This window comes from Microtus oregoni, unplaced genomic scaffold, assembly GCF_018167655.1.
Source record: "Microtus oregoni isolate MIOR12 unplaced genomic scaffold, Mior012 000005F_ref0000423, whole genome shotgun sequence".
NCBI lineage: Eukaryota > Metazoa > Chordata > Mammalia > Rodentia > Cricetidae > Microtus > Microtus oregoni.
In genome coordinates this window covers 39,792,428-39,817,441 of record NW_024543064.1, presented here as the reverse complement: position 1 = coordinate 39,817,441, position 25,014 = coordinate 39,792,428, and the positions used below count along the sequence as shown (strand labels likewise).

The 25,014-nt window shown below is 42.9% G+C and overlaps 1 protein-coding gene across 7 annotated transcripts in view; it reads right to left on the bottom strand.

The window, feature by feature from the left end:
* Osbpl9 (oxysterol binding protein like 9) overlaps positions 1 to 22,026 on the bottom strand; it is a 137,461-nt gene extending 115,435 nt beyond the window's left edge. For all 7 annotated transcript variants that reach the window (XM_041651694.1, XM_041651695.1, XM_041651696.1 and 4 more), the window contains exon 1: positions 21,908 to 22,026. In XM_041651694.1, the coding sequence (XP_041507628.1) occupies positions 21,908 to 22,018 (111 nt within the window). In that variant the 5' untranslated portion in view covers positions 22,019 to 22,026. The remainder of the gene's footprint in view (positions 1 to 21,907) is intronic.
* Positions 22,027 to 25,014: the final 2,988 nt, after the last annotated feature.

Below are 25,014 nucleotides of genomic sequence, written 5' to 3'. Positions count from 1 at the left end.
GGCCCCAAGGAATTGGAATTTCCCAGGAATGCTGGTACCTGCAGAGAGATTTATTTATCGGAGAGATTTCACACAATGCCAGCTTCTTGGAAAATAGACCAGGAATCGGAAGCCAATGATGGGTCAGTGATGGACAAGACTATACCTTGACTCAACTGCTTAGCTATGCATACATCTGCCCTCTATTTAAATCTAAGCCTGAAGTCTGGACCCTGAAGATGGACTTGGAACGAGGGACACTGGCCCTCTTCGTATTCCCACATCCCAGCATGACCACACTGAACAAACCTCTTCTCTGCTTCTCACTATTACTTGCTGCTTTAACTGGCCCACTGAGGGCAGGTAGACTGAGTATAATTTTTTAGGGCTCCAGGAGCCAGACTTTGACCCTAAAAACTCAAGTAACAAGAACAAGCACTCCCAAACATGACACCTTAAGCAGCAGCCTAAAGGTCTCCTGAGCCTCCTTGTCTTCCTAAGGAGCAGATCCACTGGACAGGAACAGGGTTGCCTGTAGCTTCCTTACCAAAACTGTATTAACCAAGGGTGATTAGCAACCAGGTGGATCACAGAGGAAGAAGTTGAAAATCAAACCACACAGAGCCAGGGGAATTTTGTCTCATGTCGCTGACTGTTCTTTGGGTCCTCCCACTCCCCAAAATCACTTACTCCCCGCCCTTAGAAGGGTCACTAGCTCCTCAGTTTACTCTCCCCTGTACAAAGATGCTAAGCCATAGGCATCTGATTCCTCAAAGTCACCTATTTTGTGTGGTTCCAGGTGCCCTGATAAACTTGGACACACTTTCTCTTCTTGTTTATGTGCTTTTGATTTGGTTCATCAAACTTGCCAGCTCAAGGAAGGAAACTTCCCTTTACTTATATGTGACTTATTTCAAACATGCCTTATCAACTTTGCCCAATCTACATAAATCCTGCATGTGTGCGCACACACACCTGCTTTAAATAACACATAGACCACTCCAGGTGAAAGAAGAACAAGCACCAAAAGTTTGTAATTTCCCTCGTTCCTGCTCATAAGGTTCCTGCTCACAGGGTTCCTCTGGATCTCCCCACACTGGACAAGGAACTGCTCTCTCCTCAGCTGTCTCTGCCGCACTGGTTATTATGCTGTGTCATGCACCTTTGACCCCTGTTTTCCTTGTCACACAGGACGAAGTCTAATTATCATCTCACGTGATTACCTTCAACCTGTCTCCTAGAGTTTAGTGACTGCCTGGGACCTGGGAGGTGTCAGATAAATGCATACATAGATCCAGACTCCTCTCTTCGGCATCCTACTCACTAACAAACACAATTTACTTAAAATATGCTTATTTAGCCCCCAATTCAAGCTATTCAACACTCCAGATAAAACAGAAGAAACTTTTTTCTTTTTCTAATAATTTTCTGAGTTATCTGTTGAGACAGAGTAGCACAGGCTGGTCTCAAACTAGCTATGTAGCTAAGGATAACCTTGAATTCTTAATCTTTCTTCCTTCACTTCCTAAGTACTGGGATTACATGCATGTATTCCAGGAGGCTTTTCCTTTTTATTACATTTATTTATGGGGGAAGGGCTGCATCTCGGCATGCAAGTGGTCAGAGGACAGCTTCCAGGAGTGAATTTTTCTACTTCACCATATGGGTCCCAGGGACTAAACTTAGGTCGGCAGGCTTGATAAGCACCTCCATTTGCTCAACCATTTCCCCCACCCCCACACTCATGTTTTTTGACCAAATTTTTTTCAATTGCATTTTGAAAAGTAACATAAAACAATTACAGGTTAATAATAACATTATATAAACATGAAATCAAGACAGTGCCAAAGTAATTACTTATTTTTTATACTTTTAAATTTATTTCTTATGTGTATGGATGTCTTGCCTGCAAAAATTTATGCTGTAGGAATTCCTACCACCAGTAGCCTTTAAGTTACCCACCCAGTTGGGCGTGGCCTCTTATACTATATATGCCAATGTAAAACGTGGCCTTCCCCCTCCCCCCTGTAGGATTCAGTTGCTGTTCCCATTCTTTCAGAGGATTGTGATCTGTGAGTCTATCCCTAAATAAGTAACCTTTTATTATACTCAATTCTGAGCTAGTGTGGGATTTCTTTTTAGTGTCCTTCTTCAAATGTATATGCGACACATACATGCAGTGCCTGAGGAGGCCAGAGGAGGGTGTCATAACAAGCTGGAGTTGCATAAGGGGTGAGCCACCATGCAGACTCTGGGTCCTCTTCAAACGCAGAAAGTGATCTTAATTGCTAAGCCATCTCTTCAAGCCTAGCATATCTATATTTTTATGTTAATTGTAACTACTTAGCTCTCCAACATTTTTATAAGCTTTGAGAAAGTCAGTTCAGTATATTTTTAGCATACATTAGCTACTCCAAAATATGAAGAGCTGGGGATGCAGCTCAGTGACAGATTCTTGCTTAGCAGGCACGAGGTCCTGGATCCTGGATCCAGCGCTGCAAAGAAAGAAGAGGGGAAGGCCTTAAGTGACTCACAGAATCTGGCTTGAAGCCAGTATACCATGCTATCTATGAAAACCTGTTTAATTAAAGTATAAAGATGGGTTATACTGCTTCACAAGTAACTGTGTTGGGAAAAGTTTTGCACAAACATATTTAAACTCCCTGGAGAAGATCAGCTTGCCATTTAAACCAATCTTGCTATCCTTTCACAAAGCCAAGACTGTCCCCCAAGCCTCTTAAACTTCTATTTGAATGTACATTTTTACTTTGCTTAAAATACATTTGTCTTAAACAAGAGTCTCACCTGACTTGCTGCAAATCTCTCACAGCTACAACTGACTTTCCATCCGAAGTCTCTGATCTGTGTCCGAGCATAGCACTCCTACTGTCTCACATGATAATGGATATGAGTGTCTCATCACTGTTTCTAACGAGACAGGGTGTATTCTTGTATCTTTCCCCCTAATTGGTCACCAACCACCCTTCTGTAAAAAAAAAAAATTGAATAAACGATAGTGGGCATCGTGCAGACAAAGAATGTGAACAGATGTCAAAATGCTTCAGCACTGAGCACACCAGGAGGGTATGTACCTAGCCAGTGCTGGAACTTGGACCATCAGTCAATCCTGGGGCAGGGACGGCAATATATCAGTGCAGTGAAGACAGAAGTCATGGGTACAGAAACACTTGCTCTTGGAAGCGGGACAGATAAAGGACAGGAAGGAACCCTGCACAATGGCAATAATTCTTTATGCTTCCATTAGGATACAGTAACAAGGTCATAAGCAAATGTAAAAACTTATTCAAATATACTTAAACTGATTTTAACTTGGCACAATTAGCATTACAGAAAGTAGGTCAAACCTAGAATCAGGAGGCCAAAATATAAGCTTTGTTGATCCCAGGTAAGATGACTGGGTTGTGGTAACATGTGTGTCTCTAACATAGAGATGCTGCATCTTCCTGTCAACATCAATGCCATTAAACATCTGTAACATGAAACTCCCCTTGACCTGATGCTGTATATAAACTTGGCATCCTATATCACCTGCTTTCAGAAACTCAGATGGCCAAAGGCTTCACTCCTTGCTATGAACTAATGAACTGGAACACAGGCTTTCATAATGGGACCCAATGTGTACTTCCTGTGTAATACTAAATCAAACATAGACACTGGCTTTGTTATCAATACCATGTGTCCTGAGCCAGACACTATGCTTGCACTTCACTTCCGTCATGTTTACGTTGTCACAATGAGCTTATGAGACGGCTCTTTTTACTTTTATTTTAGCTTTTTGAGGCAGGGTCTCACTTGAGTCTGTAACCCAAACTGGCCTGGAATTCACAGAAAATCTCTTGCCTCGAGTCTCCTAAATGTCAAGGTTATAGGCAAGAGCAACCACACCCAGCTTTGAAGAACTTCTGTATCAGCTATTTTAGTGTGTGTGTGTGTGTGTGAGGGGGGATTACATACTAAGGTGCACATGTGGGAAGAAATCAAAAGACAACAACTTTTTTTATTTTTTTTTAAAAAAAGACAACTTTTTTAAGAGTCAGTTCTCTCCTTCCAACATGAGTTCCAGGAGTGTCAAGCTCACATAGCAAGACCTTTTTAACTGCTACGCCATGCCACCAGCCCTAACCACAACTATTTTATAAATGAGAAATCAAAGGGTAACATTTAAAAAAGTTGAGCATGGACATTCACAGACAGCAAATGAGACAAACAGAAAGCAAACCCCAGGCACATCTATAACAGTCATGGTAAACCTGCTCACTCTGCGTCTTTCCTAAAGTGTCTCTGTGTCATAGAGAATGAATGTAAAATGAATGACTGTCCTGTCTTCAGCTGAGGAAATGTCACCCTGCAGACAGCTGTCACTAGTGCATGTTCAGGGGGCAGCACCCTGCCTTCCCGCCTTCGTCCTTTAACCCGAGAGCTTTCTGGATCTTTTCAAATTCACAAATGCAGAAAGGTAATATGCATACATTACATAAATTAAAGTACAGAACTAGACCTCAAGTACACTCTGGGGTAACCAGGCATGCAAATCTTACAAGCACGTTACTATTTCTGCAGTACAGCACATAAATATTTATAAGTGTAATGAAGATTAGAAATAGCTACACATTAATTCAAGACAGGCTTTGCTTTCAAACAAAAAAATGCCATAAATTTAAAGAAAAGGCTTTTGGAATTCAGAGCTTTAGGGATTTCAACATGAGGGGTAACGGCTGGTGCTCCGGCTCTGGCATCTCCCTACTGCATTGTACGGGCGCACGCTTTCGCTACCTTGGCTTGGGTTCTTAGTGCTGAGGACCAAATCTAGGACGACCACTGCCTTACCACTGAGCCCCCAGCCCTTCCACTGTTTTTTGTTTTGCTTTGGGGTTCTCTGAAACCCAACTGTCCTATAACACAGGCTGGCCTGGAACTATGTGCCCAGCCTAGCCTTGAATTCTAGGCCATCCGTCTGCCTCAGCCTGCAGGGCGCTAGGACAAGAGCGAGCATGTGACAACAGACTCAGCTCTTTCACTCTTCTTTTTAAAAAGGACAATTTTATCTTCAAGGGAGAATTTCGGGCAAACAGCTCAGGGAAGAGAGCCACAGGTTCAATTAAGGACAACCATGATGACTTAGGGTTTTGCATTCTTTATTAAGTTAAATATTAAATACTAAAGAGCAGCACTCGCTTACCAAATTATTTATAGCACATCAGCACTGTGTGCTAGACCTCAAGGCAGACTTGTTTTGTTTCCCAAATACCGCCGAAAACACTAAATATTGATTCATGTTTTTTTAAAGAGAGTTGACTGAGGGAAATAATGGGGAAGTGTTAAACTCCAAGTGGTTTGTGCTTCAATATTAGTATTTCCCCCACCAAACTGTGAAATTATAATCCATTATTTATCATTCAATTTCATATCTTTATAAAAATAGCCTGAGGAACATTTTCCATACTTGGAAAAAGACCAATGTGGGTACAAAATAAAATGAGGAAAAGAAGAAAAAAACCCTACCATTTTAAAGAGTGAGTCGCGGCTTGGGAGGGAGAAGCATTTGCTGCAAAATAAAGACTTGAGTTTGATTCCCAGAGCCCACATGGTAGAAGGAAAGAACTGATTACCCCAAGCTGTTCTCTGACCCTGACATGTGTGCTATGTAAATATTTGCACACATGTACATACACACACATGCACACACACATGTAAACCAAAAACACCCCCCCAAAAAAACTTTAAAATACATGTGTGTGAAAATGTGGATAACACACAATACAATGCTGGTTTCTAAGAATAACAGCTGGGACAATGGAGCTTGGACACTGTCTATCCCAGGACTCACTCCACAGAGCCCAGTTAGCTTGGACACTGTCTATCCCAGGACTCAATCTACAGAGCCCAGTTAGCTTGGACACTGTCTATCCCAGGACTCACTCCACAGAGCCCAATTAGCTTGGACACTGTCTATCCCAGGACTCACTCCACAGAGCCTAGTCAGCTTGGACACTGTCTATCCCAGGATTCACTCCACAGAGCCCAGTTAGCTTGGACACTGTCTATCCCAGGACTCACTCCACAGAGCCCAGTTAGCTTGGACACTGTCTATCCCAGGACTCACTCCACAGAGCCCAGTTAGCTTGGACACTGTCTATCCCAGGACTCACTCCACAGAGCCCAGTTAGCTTGGACACTGTCTATCCCAGGACTCACTCCACAGAGCCCAGTTAGCTTGGACATTGTCTATCCCAGGACTCACTCCACAGAGCCTAGTCAGCTTGGACACTGTCTATCCCAGGACTCACTCTACAGAGCCCAGTTTAGAAGGGGCTATGTTCCAAAACTCCTTGTTCATATCTGGAGTTTAGGATTTAGGAAAAAAGTGTTTGCAAAGAGACTTAAATTTTATTTCTAAAATTTAATTTATTTCCCTAGTTAGCTAGGAAAAGCATTTGAAATCTAGTATGTAAATATGAAAACAGAGGGTAAATCTTAAGAATTCAAATACTCCCTCAGAAATGGTTTCCTTAAAGAATTTCTATCACCGCCTTTAATCCCAGCACTTGGGAGGCAGAGGCAGGCGGATCTCTGTGAGTTCGAGACCAGCCTGGTCTACAAGAGCTAGTTCCAGGACAGGCTCCAAAACCACAGAGAAACCCTGTCTCAAAAAAACCAAAAAAAAAAAAAAAAGAATTTCTATCACAAATGTTGATGCTTAAGGGAAATATGGTCACAAGAGAATAAGAAGGTAGCTAGAATTCAGAGCCATGCCAAAGAGGCTAAGAAATTCCCTAAGACTTGAGAAAAGGTGAGGGGAAACCACTTTTGTAAGGTAATTTAAAGTCAAAGCACAAGCAAGCCCTGGTTCCTTACAAAACCTAACGACTTCAAAACTTAGAGATTTACAAAAGGGAAACCAGGTATGCTGGTACATTCCCATAATCCCAGTACTCACATGGTGGAGGCAGGAGGATTGATAACAGGCTTGAAGTCAGCCCTGGCTATATAGTGAGACCCTGATACTAAAATACAATAAAATAAAAGCAGAAGTTGAAAGTTACAATGCAGGCACACACAACGCGGGGGCTAGTCATGCAAGATGTTGCCTATCAGAAATTTATCCTTGGTCCCCAAATCCAGGTGATTAAAATTCAAAGACAACTGATCTCCGTTATAATGTGGGTGCTGAGAGTTTCCCACAGAGACGCATGTTAAAGGTCTGACTGCCACAGCCAAGATCAGACGCTAAAGACTCTCGCCTAGTCAGGGAACGAACACCTCGGTGGATCCTCACTACAGTGGACATGCTAGAAAATGGGCCTAGTTAAAGGCAACAGCTCACTGGGGACACATCACATTCTCAGCGTGTCTTTCTCTTCTTTCTGGTCACTGTGAAGTAAGCAGCCAGCCCTGCTTTGAGTTCCCAACAATGACAATAGTGCCTCATATTGGGCTCAGAAGTAGGAGAGCAGACCATCCACAGGCTAAAATCTCCAAAACCGGAAGCGAGATGTAAACACTTTGGACAAAGTTACAGTAATTAACCAGAGGCAAAAAGACCACAAGTTCAAGGTCAGACTTTGCTACAAGTGGGATCAAGAACAGTCTGGTCTATATAACACCCCATCTCAAAAAATCCACAAAATGAACAAATAAAAACAAAACTCTGTGAACTAAATAAACCTCTTTTCTCTCTAACTTCCCTAGCCTCAGGTTTTCTGTTATAGCAATACAAAATGGACTATGAGAGATGCCAAGGCAATTCAATGGGAGAACAATCTTTTCCATGGTACAGGAATAACTGATTTAAATATACAAAAGAATAAAGTTGGATTCTTACCACATTCCTGCACACACACCAAAAAAAAAAAAAAAAAAAAGGTTAGAATTATCTAAGACCTAAACCTTGGAGCCAAAATTATCAATTTCTTAAAATAAAATAAAATACGGTTTTAAAAAAAAGATAATAAAAACCAAAAATGCAAAAACAAACAAACAAAAAACCCACAAACACATGGATAATATCAAGTGCATTCTAGGTGGTATGACCTTAGGCCTTTCTATAATGTTAGAGTAAGCCATGACATCTAAAATTTGATGCCAAAAGCATAGGTACCATAAGAATAAACTGGACACTTTGTGCATCAAAGGAAACCACCAACTACCGAAACACCACGCTGTGTGCAGGTTAGTGGCAGACTGCCTGTTTAGCATGCATTAGCTCTGGATGTGATTCCCTAATACTGCACCAAAAAAGAACAAAGGAATTAGAGTCTCAAGCAAAACAAGTCTGCAAATTAAGTATCTGATACAAAATTGGTATCTTGAAGACAGGAAACTCAGCTGGGTCTGGTGGCACACCCCTGTACTCAGAGCAGGAAAATCAGACATTCCAGGTCACCCTCAGCTACAGAGCCAGCATGAGACCAGCAAGGGCCACATGCCACAAAGCAGGGAGGAAAAAAATGACACAAATCCCAGCATGGAGAAGGGGATTTGAATACATAGTCCCATCCCTGACAAGAAGCTACTTGTAATCACCAACGACTGCCGGAAAAGGGAAAATCCATTTCCCAATGAAGTGACACCGAGTCTGCCAAGTGCACACAAGGACAGGCTGCATGAGCAGGTGGAAAAGGTACTCCTCATTTTTTGGGTGCTTTTTGTTTTGCTGTAGTAATTTTTCATCACAGTACTGTTTCTTTATTGGTTGTTTTTGATTATCATGTTTTGTTGGGGTTTTTGTTTGTTTGGTCTGAAGGAGGAAAATAAAGAAAACAAGAATATAAATTTGGGTGGGTAGGGAGGAAGGAGGAACCTGGAAGGATTTGGGGGAGGGAAAAAAATATGATCAAGAATACATTGTGTGCAGAAGCTTTTAAACAGTAAGAAAAAGAGGGATAAAGATTCAACACAACATCTGCCGACAAATAAGTGAGCACCCAGAGACTACGAGGTACTGCCAGATACCAAACTTGAGTGAACCTTGGAAATGGTAAAGGGGCTTCCAGAGGAAACGCTGCCACATTAGAGACGGATGACAGCTGATAGAGAGTTTCAAGAGCGAAGAAAAGTTTCTAAACTGTGGGGACTGTCACAGTTGGGGACTTTGCTAAAATGAGTCATTTTAGGAAATCATTTTGGTGAATCATCAGCTTAGATGAATGAACTGTATGGTATGTGAATTAAATCTAAATGAAGCTACTGAGGTGTCGAGGGCGCGAAGCATGAGGGCCTGTGTCCCGTCCCCAGCATGGAGGGGAACAACTGTGGGAAGATGAAAAACAGGCAACCGAAAATCTACCTAAGACTGTAACAGGCGGGAAGATGGCTCCGGGTGAAGAGTACCTGAGCTACTCCAGAGGGCCTACACCTCTGTACTACCAGGTCCAGGACACCTCTGCCCCACCAGTGCCTACACTCCATCCCCCGCCCCCCCGCCACACTCACATGCACACACACACACAACACAGCTAAAAATAACAATAAAATGAATTTTTTAAAAAGTTTAAGCTGTTACAGCTAAAATGCTTGTTTACAGCTTAACAGAGCTTTAACAGACATTGGCAGTTCAGAGAGCCAGGATTCTAAGACAATGAGAAAGAGCGGAGATACAGCAGAGGAGGGTAAAAAGCTCTCCAAATGAAGCTCTTGAAAACTCAGTGCCAATGAGACCCAGTGCACTGAGGACACTTCCGTATGAGGGAAGCAAAGCACCTGAAAAGGTGAGTGCAGGATTCTGAGCTCCAGCAAGCCTGGGTATTGTCCCTGAATAGTGAGGCCACTCCTATAAGGAATGAGAAAGAAGGGGGAGTGAAATCCTGCAGAGCCTCAGAGGAGCAGAGCACATTTTTACCCAGATGTTTACATACCCAGCTGTGCCATAATTACAGCTAAGTCACCATGTCCTACCAAGAGGTGAAGGCAGGAAGATGGTAAATTTGAAATCAGCTATATAGCAAGACCCTATCCCAAAAGACAAAATACTGCTAAAATAAAATATGAGAAATAAGCACAGAGGCTTTACGTGAATAAAATCCAAGAATCATCCCATATCCTTTAAAAAATTTTTGGGACAGGACCTCATGTAGCCCAGGCTGGCCTCAAGCTCACTGTGCAGCCCAGGACAGACCTGAAATCCAGATTCTCTCACCTCCACATTCTGAGTGCCGGGATAAAGGCATCACCACACATCCCACTTAGAAAAATCAGCCTCCAAAATGGCTTTAACCTTGTCAGGTGAGTAAAAATAAATTATGAGTAACTCAAAATACTTTCTTTGAACATGATTCCATTCATATGAAGCCATGTCCCTTATAAACTTAATTTCTAAAAGCAGTCACTTTTAAAGTTTCTCTTTTTTTAGAAGAAATGCATGCACTCGGGAAGTTGAAGCAGAACACAAGTTCTCAGCTACCCTGCATTATCTAGACTGTCTCAAAATAAAGGGAAGAAAAGAGGGAGGGAAGGTGGGAGAGTGGGAGAGAGAGAAGAAAGGAGGGCGGGAGGAAGGAAAGGAAATAGGTTGGTCCCAGTCTGAGAAGACAGCCCTTTATAATAAAGTCCTTAAGAAGGAAAACAAATTAATCTGTTTTTCTCTATCAGTATTAAAATAATGCCATTCTTAATATAAATCATTTACTGTGTGTTCTAGTTTTGACTGCAATTGCCTATTACATATCTGAAAATCTAATTGGAGGTAACTCCACATATACACATGGCATATTTAAGATTAATAAATTCTTTCTTTTGGTTTCCTTTTTCTTTTCAATGTATATAGATGTTTAGCCTACATGTAGGTCTACGTCCCATGAGTATAAGAACTGGGTGGTGGTGCCTTTATTCCCAGCATTCCAGAGGCTGAGGCAGGCAGACAGATCTCTGAGTTCAAGACCAGTCTGAACTATAGAGTGGGTACCAGGACAACAGCAGCAAGAACTGACAATCTGTCTGGATTAACAAAAGAAGCAGACCATATGGTTCTTCAGCCTCCAGATGATTAATTAAAAGCCAGCACTCCAGATGATTAATTAAAAGGCAGAGGCAGGCGGATCTCTGGGAGTTCGAGGCCAGCCTGGTCTACAAGACCTAGCTCCAGGACAGGCTCTAAAGCTACAAAGAAAACCTGTCTCAAAAAAACAAAACAAACAAAAAAATAACAAAAAGCTGCTGTTACTATAAATTCAAGTGGGTTTTATATAAGCCATAGACAATGGTGTATTTGATATTAATATATTCTGCTCTGTAAACTGGAGTCCCTAACTGCCTCTTGTATCTCACCTCTCAGCCTGACTCGAAGGAACAGGACATTCTATCTCCTGGAATGTGCTACACTGTGGGCCTTGAAGATTATGATGTTCAGTACAAACTGCCACCAAGGAGGTTACAAGCTTGCTGTACAGATAAAGAATGTACAAGAGATATGGCGAGTTGACTATAACAGTTATCAATGACTAAATGCTCCAAGGAATTAGATTGAAAGGCCCTGGAGTTTTAGAAAAGAGGAAAAAACAAGGCTTGTATAGCCATGTCCAACCTGAGACCCATGTGGAGCAAGACCTTCGGTTCAGCTGTTAAAGTAACCCGAACTTCCTGAAAACACGAGGTTTATTGCAGCTGATGACTCAGCTCTCAGAGCTGAACTTTGTAGATGACAACACTGTATGTAATGTCACACCTGGACACACCTGGCAGAGTACGAAAGCAAAAGGAAAACTATGGCATTTCCACCCACTTCTTCCCATGGGTTCCACTTATTTCCCTAGGAGTTTACTTTCTTAGGGTACTTAAATTCAGATACACTTTGCTTTCATTCCTTTTACAAATCTGAAGCCGCTACTTTACATACAGATTATGTATCACTAAATCTGAAATTCACATGTGCATACATATGTATGTGTGCACTTGGCTATAGAGGCCAGAGTCCATTCTGTCTTCCCAAATCACTCTCCTCCTTATTTTTTGAGGCAGGATCTCTCACTAAACCTGAATTTGGTCTGTAATCCCAAAACATTTCATATGTGCAAATTCCAAAATAATTTTTAAAATTCTAAAATACAAACAACTGGTCTCAAGAATTGCAGATCAGAGACACTCAACCTGTACTGACACCATATAAGATTAATGAAAAGTTCATTTGATTGTATGCAATACAGTTTACTGATGAGTGTGATGGTTGATCCATACCTGTAATCCCAGGATATAGGAAGTTGAAGCAGGAGGATCATGAGATCCAAGGCAGCCAAAACTGATAACAAGATTCTTCATTAAAAAAAAAAAAAAAAAGTTTACTTAGGAAAGTATAAATTGACTTTTAAATATATGATGAGGTTGACGTTAACATCATTCTAGAACGAAACTACCTCTTTTACAAGAGAGACAGACACATTTTAGTGCTTCAGAAATCAAAAATCCAGCTGGGCAGTGGTGGTGCACACCTTTAATCCCACACTTGGGAGGCAGAGACAGGTGGATCTCTGTGAGTTCAAGGCCAGCCTGGTGTACAGAGCAAATTCCAGGACAGGCTCCAAAGCAATAAAGAGAAACTCTGTCTCAAAAAACAAACAAAACAAAACAAAACAAAAATCACCTGAAATCCAGAGGCTGAAGAGATGGCTAAGCAGTTAAGCGCACTGGCTGCTCTTGCAGAGGACATGTGTTCTATACCCACATGGTGGCTCATAATTGTCACTAACTCCAATTCCAGGCTATCTGATGCCCTTTCCTGGCCTCTGTAGGCCTCAGGCATGATGCACAGACATACATGCAGGCAAAACACGCATACATATAAAAACAATAAAATACATCTTTAAAAAGAAGAAATCTAAAATCCAAGTAAATTAGACAAAACTTTTTAAAACCCCATCTTCTAGACATCGCTATCAACTGTCAAATAACACTGACCTGTTTGGTTAGCAGGGTTTTAATGCAAAATCCTCAGACTCATTTTTGCTAAGTCTCTGGCTCTAATCTTCCCAGCCACCCACTGCCGCGCACCGCATCCCTGTGTCTGCGCTCTGTGCGCTGGCACCCAGTTTGCGAGCTTCGGGCAAGGGGCTGGAGGTTGAGAACACAGACACACACACACACACAGAGACAGCAACACGGGTCATCCCACTTGAATTCCCCAAGAATGCCCCCTTTATTGTGTTCAGGGGCAGATTATATAGAGATAGCCACGCCCCAGCCAAACACACCAGAAACCACTCTCCTGCCATCAGGAACTCCTGAAGGTCTAGTGCTCAGAGCAGCTGTAGGCACTCAGATAAGGGGATTACAAGAAATTCAGGATCTGGGGTCTCACTGCTCCCAACAACCCACATGCTAAAGCCCCAGCTCTTTTCTCACAACTGCTCTCTCCTTTTCCTTCTTCTCAGGGCTGTGATTCTGTCTTCATTCCTCAAGTCCACTTTGTTCTCCTGTCACCCTGAACCTTGCTACCTCACCACACACTATTACTCAGGCACCACCCGTTCAGCCATCGATCCTGCCAGGTTTCTGCAGGTAAATATCTTGGATACTCTACACTCAACCGTCTAGTCTTACTGTCTCCTCTTGTAGCCACGCCTTCTGCCTTCTATACCTACCTCTCCACAGAAAATGCCCTCACTTGGGACATCAGTGATACCCAAGTTCATTCATCCTGTGGGGTATGTAGTAGAGGTCATCTGTACACACATCTCCACTTTGACTTCTACCTTTTTCTACGTCTGGCTGTTGTTTTTCTCTCTGTGTTTTTTCCTACCTATCACTCCTTAAACATGGCTGTCATGGATTACAATCTCAGCACAATTTCTTTGAAAAGACAAAGCCTAATTTTCCTCCCCATATGTAAAATTTCCTCCTGTAGGACCATGAGCTGAAACAATGAGTAGAACACAGCCAAAGCAGTGACAGTGATCATAAAAGGATGATGGCTTCCTACCTGGTCTCACCTGGATCTCTCTCCTGGTGAAGTTGGCTTCCCTGCCATGTTAGCACTCAACTATCCCAATGGAGAGGCTGCCTGATGAGGAACTGGGGCTGCCTTCCAACAGCCAGCAAGGAACCAAGGCTTTCTGCCAACGGCAATTCAGAAGCAGGCCCAGCCAAGTGCTCCAGATGACTGCAGCCCTGACTAATGTCTTGACTGCAATTTCATGAGACCCTGAGCTTGAAACCCCCAAAAGTTCTGTCCCATAGAAGCTATGAAATGGTAGTGTTTGTTGTTGCTGTGCTTTAGAGACTGGTCGTGAGGCAATGAATAACTAATCCAAGGGTATTTTCCTGAAGTGTCTCCACAGATAGCAGTTTCCAGTCACTCTAATTCTTCATATGTAACAAATTAGTACCTTTTTTCAGTCCAGATTTCTCTCCCAAACCCCAGATCCTTAACACTTCACTTCAACCTATTAGAACCCAAAACTACTACCCTTTTCCCATTCATCTTGGCTAGCAGACCAGACATTCCAGGGATCTGTCTCTGCCTGCCCAGCTCTGGGAGACAGCAATGCGACTGCCCAGTGTGCATACTTGTGTGCTGGGGATCCACACTCAGGTCCTCATATTCACACAGCAGGCACTTTACAAACTGTGCCATTTTCCAGCCCCAGGTACTCAAGAGTTTTATGTGTGGATCTCATTTGGAATCCTGACTCAAAGCAACTCCTGAGAGAATAATGGTCAAGATGGTCAGGAAATCAAATAGACTTCAAATTTGATGTAATTAAACTATTATCATTCAACTGTAATAAAGGTATTTTGGTACCATTTTGTAAAAGAGAAACCTTTGGGCCATCGAGATGTCCAGAGTACAGGTACCTGTCATCAAGCCTGGTGGCTTGAGTTCTGACCCAAGAACCCACAAGCTGGAAAGAGTGAACTAACTATGGCACGTTGTCCTCTGACTGTGAGCATGCACAAGTGTAAGCGAACACACACAATACAATTTTAATTTCAAAAAGCTTTTAAGAAGTCAATGTTTAGCGATATACCAGAAATATTCACAAATAAACTTTAATATTTGGAATATGTTTTAAAATAATCCAGTTCAGCTGGGCATGGCAACCCTCACCTGTAATTCTATGAGTTTAAAAACAGCTCTGGCGCCAGGCAGTAATGGCACACACCTTTAATACCAGCATTCAGCAGAGGCAGGTGGATCTCTGTGAGTTCAAGGCCAGCTTAGTCTATAAATTGAGTTCTAGGACAGCCAGGGCTACACAGAGAAACCCTGTCTCAAAAAACAAAAACAAAACAAAAAAGCTTTGGCTCAAGTGAGACTCTGTTTTTAATAAATATGTGTGTGTGTGTGTGTGTGTGTGTGTGTGTGTGTGTGTGTGTCCATCCTCTGAATGTGGTAGCATACATCTGTGATCCCTCTGCTTTTGAGGCAGAGGCAGGAGAATCAGAAGCTCGAGGTCATCTTTGGCTACACAAGGAGAAAGGGAAGGAAAAGGAAAGGAAAGGAAAAGAAAGGAAAGGAGAAGAGAGGAGAGGAGGAGAGGAGAGGAGAGGAGAGGAAAAAAGGGGAAGGGGGAAGAGGAAGGGAGGGGAGGGGAGGGGAAAGAAGGGGAAGGAAGGAGAAGGGGAAGGGGAAAGAGAAAGGGAAAGAAAGGGAAGGGGACAGGGAAAGAGAAAGAAGAGAAAGAGAAAGGAAGAATATTAATAAACAGGATTAGCCATATGCTGATAACTGTATGGCTGGATGTCAATAATTCATTATTCTATCCTCTTTTATATGAGTTTTAAAATGTCAACAGTAAAAGTCTTTTCAATATTAAAAGTACTTAGAATATGGCTCTTCAGAGCCCTAGGGATAAAGTTCAAATTGCTTAGCATTTCAAATTGAAATGCCAAGAAGTCTTTCATGGTCCAACATAACCCCGTTTCTGCTTGATCAGCACTCAAGGCCATCTCACTACAGACTTCCATCCCAAGCTGCACCACCCACAGGCTCCTTACCTGTCTCTTCCAAGAGCATTCATTCCCTGTGTCTCCAGTCCTGCTCCCTCTCTGCTCACATGCCCAACCCCTGGACTCACCAATCAGGTCCCGACAATCTTGTTTTCTCTAGACAGCATATCCTAACCTGCTAAAACTGCCAGGGGTACACCTACAGGGCCTATACCCCAAACATCTTGTGAGTTCCCAAAGCTTTTACCTGCCGTGTCCTCCAGCATGCTCTAGGTATTATGACAATATGGGTGGCTTCCATCTCGTTTGCTAACTCTACAGCAAATTATACCAACTCTACCAACTTTCTCATCTTCCAACTCCTCACAAAACTGTGACTCCTGCAATCTACCTTCCTTTCTGTCTCTTTTTTATGACCATGATTCACACTGATGGTTCATAGTTCACATAGTGTTCTCAAATTTACATCTTTAGTTTTCTCTGATTATCTCATCTAATAATAAATATAGAATTCACTCAAGAGGTGGATGCAGGAGGATCCAAGTTTTGAGATCAGTCTGGACAACAAAAGTATACTCTCGAAGTGTGGGGGGCGATATATGGCTCAGTCAGTAAAGTGCCTGCCACACAAACATGAGGACCTAACTTGGAGTCCCTAGGACCAACATAAAAGCCAAGCATCCCACCCACATATCTGGGGGGTGAATACAAGAATTAGGTGGATCCTGGGAGCTCATTGACCAGTCAGCCTAGCCAAATGGATGAGCTCCACGTTTAATTTTGTCTCAAAAAATAAGGCAGAAGGGGTTGGAGAGATGGCTCAGCAGTTAAGAGCACTGGCTGCTCTTTCAAGGTACCTGGATTTAATTCCTAGCACCCAAATAGAGGCTCAAGCTGTAACTCCAGTCCCAGCGAACCTGATTTCCTCTTCTAACCTTTAGGGCACCAGGCACACACATGATGCAGAGATACATGTGCAGATAAAACACCCCTGTACATAAAATAAAGATGTTTAAATACAGAAAATATGGAGAAACACAATTGAAGAAGACAATGGCAACCCTCTGGCTTCCACATGCATACACACTGGTAGAACACATGCATGTCCCACACATACACAATTTAAAAAACCTAAAATAATAATAATAATACAATGAAACAATTTTGTGCAATCACCCAATAAATCCTTATCTGTTGCCAGGCCTGACCTATGACTCCAAATACCTCTAGAGTCAATCTCTGATCGGTTCTCAAATATTTCTTTATGTTAGTGCTGCTGTCCTTCTGGTCTTTTCTGGGCAATATTTCTGCAGATTTCTATTTCTATTGTTGACTTTGTCACACTGATTTTGTGTATGTTCATGTGTGTAGTGTGTATTATGTGTACATGTGTTCACATGTGTGGAGGCACATACGTGTGTGCATGTGTGTGTAGGCCCAAAGTTAACACTGGGTGTCTTCCTTGATCATTCTTATTTACTGAGTTAGGGTCTCATGCTGCACCCAGAGCTCACCAATTCTGTCTACTGTAGCTACTAGCGAGCTTGCCCAGTTGATCCCCTCTGTCTCTGTCTCCACGGTGCTAGAATTACAGCAGCCATCATGCCTGCTCAGCTTTTACATAGGATGTGGGGATCTGAATTCTGGTTTGTGATTGTATAGCAAGCACTTTATTCTCTAAACCATCTCCCTACCTGTCATATTGCTTTAAAATTACATTTAGATATCTGCTCTGCCAGATCAGAAGTTCCTACATGAAGGAATCACGCCTGTACTCCACACATATACACTAACTGTACTATTAAAAAGTTGGCCCTACAAAGATGCTTGCTAAATGAACTAACACTAAGAATATATTATATCTAATGATTAAGAGACTGAGTTAGCTGGGTTGTGGTGGCACACGCCTTTAATCCCAGCATTTGGAAGGCAGAGGAAGGTGGATCTCAGTGAGTTCAAGGCCAGTTTGGTCTACAAAGTGAGTTTCAGGCCACCGAGGTCTCAAAAAAGTTTCAGGCCATGTCCTCGAAAAACCAGAGAGAGAGAAAAAGAGAGAGAAAGAGAGAGAGAGAATGAGTTAAGCTAGGTGTGGAGGCACTCACCTTTAATCCCAGCACTCAGCAGATCTGTGAGTTCCAGGCCACCCAGGGCTAGTGAGAGCCTGTCTAAAAAACTACACACACACACACACACACACACACACAGAGGAATTGAATCAGTACTAAAAAAGAATCCCTGTAACAATACATTAAGCTTTCCTTCAAAATCAAAACACTGGGCTGAGGACATGTTAGAGGTAGTATGTTTGCCTAGCATATGCAAGATTGTGGGTTCAATTGCCAGCCTGGCAAAGAGATTATGAAATAAATGAAAAGAATAAAGTAAACAAATCATTCCAGGCTGGAGAGATGGCTCAGCTGGTAATGGCACTTGTCACCAAGGCTGACAATCATAGTTCCATCCCTGGGACCCACTTGGTGGAAGAAGAAAACTGGCTGCCTAAAGTTGTCCTGACTTCCACACAGGTGATATGGCATAAACATGCCTGCACATTAACACATATACATGCACAAATGAAAAGTGTAAATTTTAAAAAAGTGTCATTCCATCCCCAGAATTTTGTGAATTTTGGTGAAGCTCTAGGCTGAAAATAAGGCTTAGTTGAACCTATTTAAATTTAATCCCTGTGACTCTGGCTCAATACTGAAATTATTTAATACTGCTTCTCAGTAAAAGCTGACTCTAAAGCAAGGGCAATCTAGTTTAGTTTAGAATTTTCTGAAATAGTCTAGAAGAGATCAACAACTACAGTGCCAGCCCAGCACTCAAGTAATTTTGGAAACAAAGCATAAAGTGACTATTTGCTGCCTTGATTAAAACGTGGCACTAATGGCAAGTGTGTCCTGGGTCAGTGCAGCCACGGCGGCTTGTGTTCTCTTCATTGTACCTGTTGCCTTGCCCTTCCATGCTACCCTGGATTCCAACACTGACCTTGGGACGGCCACTTAGTCACAATTCTGTGCCCTGTGGGAACCTGAACCGAGCTTGCACAGGTGCCTAGAAGGGTCACACACTAGTATCACCTGTGCAGTGATGGAACCCTTGGACTTAGAGGGAAGCAAGAAGCAAGGGTGGTGTGTCTTGAAACTCTGTGACACGAGTGACCCAGTAAATTCACTTTTATGAAGGACTTGGGCTTAGACAGTTTAGACCAAGTAAAGGTTATTATGTGGTCATGGAAGACGAATTTGGATCTGAAATTCCTGATATAGATGCAGAGAAGTTACTATGTCCACAAGAAATTGGAAATTGCAGATTATATCGCAGATAAGATATATATATGAATAAAGCGTCAGAGCCTTCTTCCTCACGGAGAGTTCTCAGAAACTGGCAAGCATCTAGAAGTGGGAACACACAGTGGCGTCATCACTGACAGGAGTTCTGCTGGATCTGAATTTAAATTGTTTGAGTGTTTCACCCTTTAAAAAATAAATTTATTAGCCGGGCGGTGGTGGCGCACGCCTTTAATCCCAGCACTCGGGAGGCGGAGGCAGGCGGATCTCTGTGAGTTCGAGGCCAGCCTGGTCTACAAGAGCTAGTTCCAGGACAGGAACCAAAAGCTACGGAGAAACCCTGTCTCGAAAAATCAAAAAAAAATAAATAAATAAATAAATTTATTAGAAAAAAATGTGGTACAACCAGTTCAGATAGTCTTACTAAAAGGTGTGGCTGTAAGCAATCAGTCACATGAAGATCATTAAGACAGACCCATCAGAACTCTAATGTACTAAACAGTGACAGAACGCAGTGCCTGAATTCAATCAGACCCCTACTCTCCTTTTGGTTGTCATTTCTATTTTCACAACATAGTACAATTCTCTGCAAGCAAATAACAGAAGAATTAAGGAGATAAGTTTCTAAACAGCCATTAGTGAGAAATATGATCCCTCCTTCCACTAGCAAGGACTTTCATAGAATCTAATCTCAGAAGGGAGGACAGCATTAAGGAAGAAAAAAAGAAGTTTATGAAAAACTTCTTTTAGTCAAAAGAACAAGGAGTCCAAACACTCCAAATCTACAAGGACAAGGAGACAGAAAGAAAAAAAAAAGAAAAGAAGAAAAAGGAACATCTTGTCTGGGCTAGGAGCTCCCTAGAACCGTAACTTGGGACCTCTCCAAACTGCCCTAGATTCAGACCCACACAAATTTGGGATTTGAAGAGTAACTTAATTCTATAGTGCCACTAACTGAAATTACTTCACTATGAATATGATGGCTAGATTCCATGGATTTGCTGATAATCACATTCACATTTAGTGAAACTTGATATTACTCTTTGAGTCATAGGGTTTCGTAACTCTTCAGTTTGTCAGTTTTCCATCCTACATAATCTTAATGTGGTGTGTGTTTTGTTCTTGAGTGTTTTTGGTTTGGGTTTTTGTTGGTGGTAGTGGTTTGTTTTGCTCTTGTTTGTTTTTGAAACAAGGTCTCATTAGGTACCCTAGCCTGGCTTAGCCTTAACATTTCCAGTCTAAAATGTGGACACTTGGAGGTTACATATATGGGTCACTATATTCAACTCTGAACAAGGCTTATGTCTCAGTAGAGTTTGATCTTTTAAAACTTAGGTAGAAAGGGGATAGGAATGTGGGTCGGTGGTAAAGTGTTAACCTAGCATGTTCAAGGCCCTGGGCTCCAACAACAACAATAATAATAAAGCTGCAGAGAAAAGTTCACATCGGGAGAATGATAAAGGCAATGCTCTTACTAACAGCATTTACTTTTCTTCTTCGTATAGCAAAAGAGCAACTTAATGGGAATCCTGACTCCACCACTTACAGCTATCTATTTGAGTTTGGCTAATTGCTTAAAAGCCCACAGCCTTGGATTCCAAAACTGTAAAACAGGGACACTAAAGGGGAATAATGAATACCTACCTTGCAAATGAATTAAGAGTAAATGAATTAAGGTGCCCACTAGACTACACTAAAAGCTCCCGAGAAGAGAGACTGTGTCTACACTGTTGTCGATTCTTGGAAACAAGCAGAACAGGAACGCAACGATATTTTTAAATGAATGAATAAACTATGTATCTCTATTTCTCTCAGCAACACTAACTCTTCTCCCGTAACTGTATTTCTTCCTTTTTCTTCTATCATTTTCTAACGCCTTCAAGGCATTCTATATTTTGTTCTTCTGAGTGTTTTTCTTTTCCTCGCGGGCTATTATTAACTGTACAGCTCAAAGAAAGTAGCCCCGTTAGTAATTTCTCTAACACCGCCCACTTCCATCTATTAATGCGACGGGGGTGGATGAGGCGGTCAGAACACAGGTTTCACAGCACTTCACCTACCTACCCTGGGCCACTGACTCGTGTCAACAACAATGAAGTCGCACAGTCGGCCCACCCCAGAACACAACTTTCAAGGCAACCGCCCCATCCCTGTCTACATCTCCGCTACCAGAAGACTCGCGCAGAGGGAATCCTCTGCTCTCAAAAGTTACAGAGTCCGTTACACTCGCGTCCCGCTGGAAAGCAGGATGAATCCCCAGAGTAGGACCGCCGAGCTGGGCAAACGGGCGGGAATTCAGAACCCGTGGTGTGGACGAGGGTCACCTTTGGACCTGGCCAAGCTCGTCTGACCACTGCTCCGAGAAGGCAGCGCTCGTCCAAGCCCAGAGGAGCTAAGGGGTGCGGCCGGTATGAGGGCGAGGGGCAACAGGGTTGACAGTGTGGATCGCACGGCTGACGGGCCACACCGGGACTACGCCCACCCGCACCTCGCCACCGCGCCGACCCCACCTAGCCCCAATACCACTCCCCGAGGCACCGGCTCGCCCCCCGGCCCGTAAATCAGTCAGCCGGCACTGCTCACTGGCTGGGTGTGCAGCTCCCTCCTGGTCATTGGCTACCCGCACGCAAAGCCCTCCTCCACAAGGGAACCTCGCGTACGGCGGTCCCCACAGCTGAGCACCCTCGCCCCGGCTCCCCGTAGCCCGCCGTCCCGGCAGCGCGGCCTCCGCCACTCACCGTGTAATAGGAGAGCAGCCCCGCATTGTAGTCCAACACGAACCAACGGTACTGCCAGCCCTTCATCACGTTAGTCCATTTGCTCAGCGGCCCTTCCACGATGGACGCCATCTTGGGAGCCGCCAATGACAACAAACGGCCTGACGTCAGTCGCCTATAAGGCATTCGGCATGCAGAGGCGGGGCCTCCGAGACCCTAGGCGGGGCCGAGGCGTGAGTGGGCGGGGCCATGGGCGGGGTCTCTGTGCAGCCGGTGGACCCACGCCCCTGGCGATCGAAGTCAGCGTGCTTTCTTTCTTTCTCTCTTTGCCTATTGTGTGTAGGAAGGGATGTTATGGAGGCAAGCTGAGAAAGCAAGCATGGATTTTAAGATTATTTATCCAGGCCGTGCGTGACGGTGTCAGTAGTTCAAAGCCAACTCAGCTAAGTGAGACTGTCTCAAAAAAAAAAAAAAGAAAAGAAAAAGAAAAAAGAAAAGAAAGGAAGAAAAGAAAAACTGTAATCTCAGAAATTTGATAGTAGAAGAATCGAGGCGCAGCGATTAAGAGTATGTACTGCTCTTGCAGAGGATCCAAATTCGGATCCTAGCACCCACATAAGGGGTAGGGGAGCTCACAACTGCCTATAACTCCAGGCCTTCAGAACTGAGGGCACCTGTGCTTGCCTGCAGATATCCCTACCCCACAGAGACACACATGCTCAAAGTATATATAATTAAAAATAATTTTTTTTACATTCAAGATCATCCTTGACTACATAATAAGTTCAAGAGTAGTATGGGCTACATAAAACATTTTAAAAGTTATTCACATAGGATTTTATTTTTCTTTGAGACAGAGTCTCTTTGTAGTCCTGACTGTTCTGGAACTTGCAAAGCAGACCAGGCTGGCCTTGAACTCACAGAGCTCCGCCTTTCTCTGCCTCTCAAGTACTGTGATTAAAGGCATGTGCCACCTAAAAAATTATCTTTTTTCTTTCTTTCCTTCTTTCTTTCTTTTTTGCTTTTTGTTTTTCGAGACAGTTCCTCCCAAACACTGGTATTAACGGCAAGTAACACCACTGCGTGGCATAAGAATTCTTTTTTTAAGAATGCAATGATTGATTGGGAGGTTGAGCGATGGCTCAGCAGTTAAGAGTACTGGCTGCTCTTCCAGGGGACTCAGGTCGGATTCCCAAATGGAGGCTAACCACTATTTGGAATTCCAGTTCCAGAGGATACAACATCCTCTTCTGGCCTTCATGGCACCAGGCTCACATGTAGCACACAGATACACATGTAGGCAAAAAATACCCATATACTTTTTTTAATTGTAAAGAAAAAGAATACAGTGATTGCCAAACACTCCACCCCTGCTATATTAATCAAGGTTCTCTAGAGTAACAGAACTTATAGAATGAATATATACATATATAATATATATACATTTATATATAATGGAGATTTATTAGAATGACTTCTATAGGATGTGGTTCAGCTAATCCAACAATGGCTGCCTATGTACAGAAAGTCCAAGATCCAGTAATTGTTCAGACCATGAGGCCAGATGTCTCAGCTGGTTTTCAGTATATGCCAGAATCCTAAAAAGTAGGTATAATACCAGTGAAGGACTAGGCTTGCTAGCAAGGCCGGGTGAAGCAGGCCCACAAAAAAGAGAGCTTTCCTCTTCCATGCCCTAATACTGGCCTCTAGAAGAATGTTTCCATGCCCTAATATTAGAAGAATGTGTGGCCCAGATTAAAGATTGTCCTTCCCACCTCAAAGATCTGGATTAGAAGTGGACTACTTCTAATGATGCAATTAAGAAAAAAAAAATCCCTCACAGGTGTGCCCAGCCATTGGGTTGTAGTTAATTCCAGATGTAGCTGAGTTGACAACCAAGAGTAGCCTGCCACCTGCCTCACTTAAGGAGACTTGTAGGCCACTCCTCACACTTCAAAGGACTTCACCCCCAATATTCATTTCTGTTTCCTTCCACAAACACTCACTTAATAATCATAGTCTGCGAATGTAGCTCAGTGGTAGAGTGCTTGCCTGGCACGTGTGAGTCCCTGAGGTCGATTCCCAGAATTTGAATGTACGCTGTTTTGCCCTGAGAACTCTTCTAAGGCTTCGAGAACATTTGCAGAAGGTAGGGGGGAGGCAGAAATAGACAACAAAATCCATGATGGAGCATAGTAAACCTTGCAAAGTGCTATGAATAAAAAAATAAAGGGGAGAGGAGTTTGGAGCTGCTATTTTAGATACCCGAGACTTTTTCAAGGTTTTATACATGGATATATGTATACATGTATATATACATGTATATATTGTGTATACATGTGTATATTGTGTATTAAGTATTACTCCTCATGCCCTCCTAACTCTCCCCTTTCTTGTCCCTTCCCTCCCATTACTCTCATTTGTCCCTCTAGACAGTTTTTCTTCTGTTTTCAGGTCATATAAGTATGAACACACAATTTTATGTATCTACATAAAATATAGCTACCACAAATGAGAGATGATATGTGCTATTTGCCTTTCTAAAACTGGCTTAATTTGTTAGAACGGCTATCTATAGTTGTATCCATTTTCCTGCAAATGACATGACGGCACTGTGTGTGCACTTTTGTCTCTGTGTACGTGTATGTGTGCACGTGTGTGCGCGCAGTATTCATGCGGGGTCAAAGGACAACCGGCAGTGTTGGTCCTCACTTTCCACCTTGTTTTAGACAGTGTTTCTTATTATTTACCGCTGTGTGTACCAGGCTAGCTGGCCTAAGAGCTTCTGGGGATTCTCCTGACTGCAGACACCTGTACAGACACATGCTACCCCATCCAGCTTTATGTGGTTTTGTGGATTGGAAATCAGGTCCTTCTCCTTGTGTAGCGAGCACTTACCCTCTCAGACATCTCCTCAGCCCTTATTCTTTTTCTTTTGACAAAGCAAAGACCCGAAGGAAGTGAAGGAGTAAGCTGGGGGAAGACCCTCCCAGGGAAAATGACTGGCCACACAGAGCAGATGTTAGGAGTGAGCCAGGCATGTTGAAGAAACAGTGAGGAACACAAAGAGAGGGGCAATAAGGCAAGGGGAAAGGTAGTAGGAGACGGAGACAGAAAGGGCGGACCAC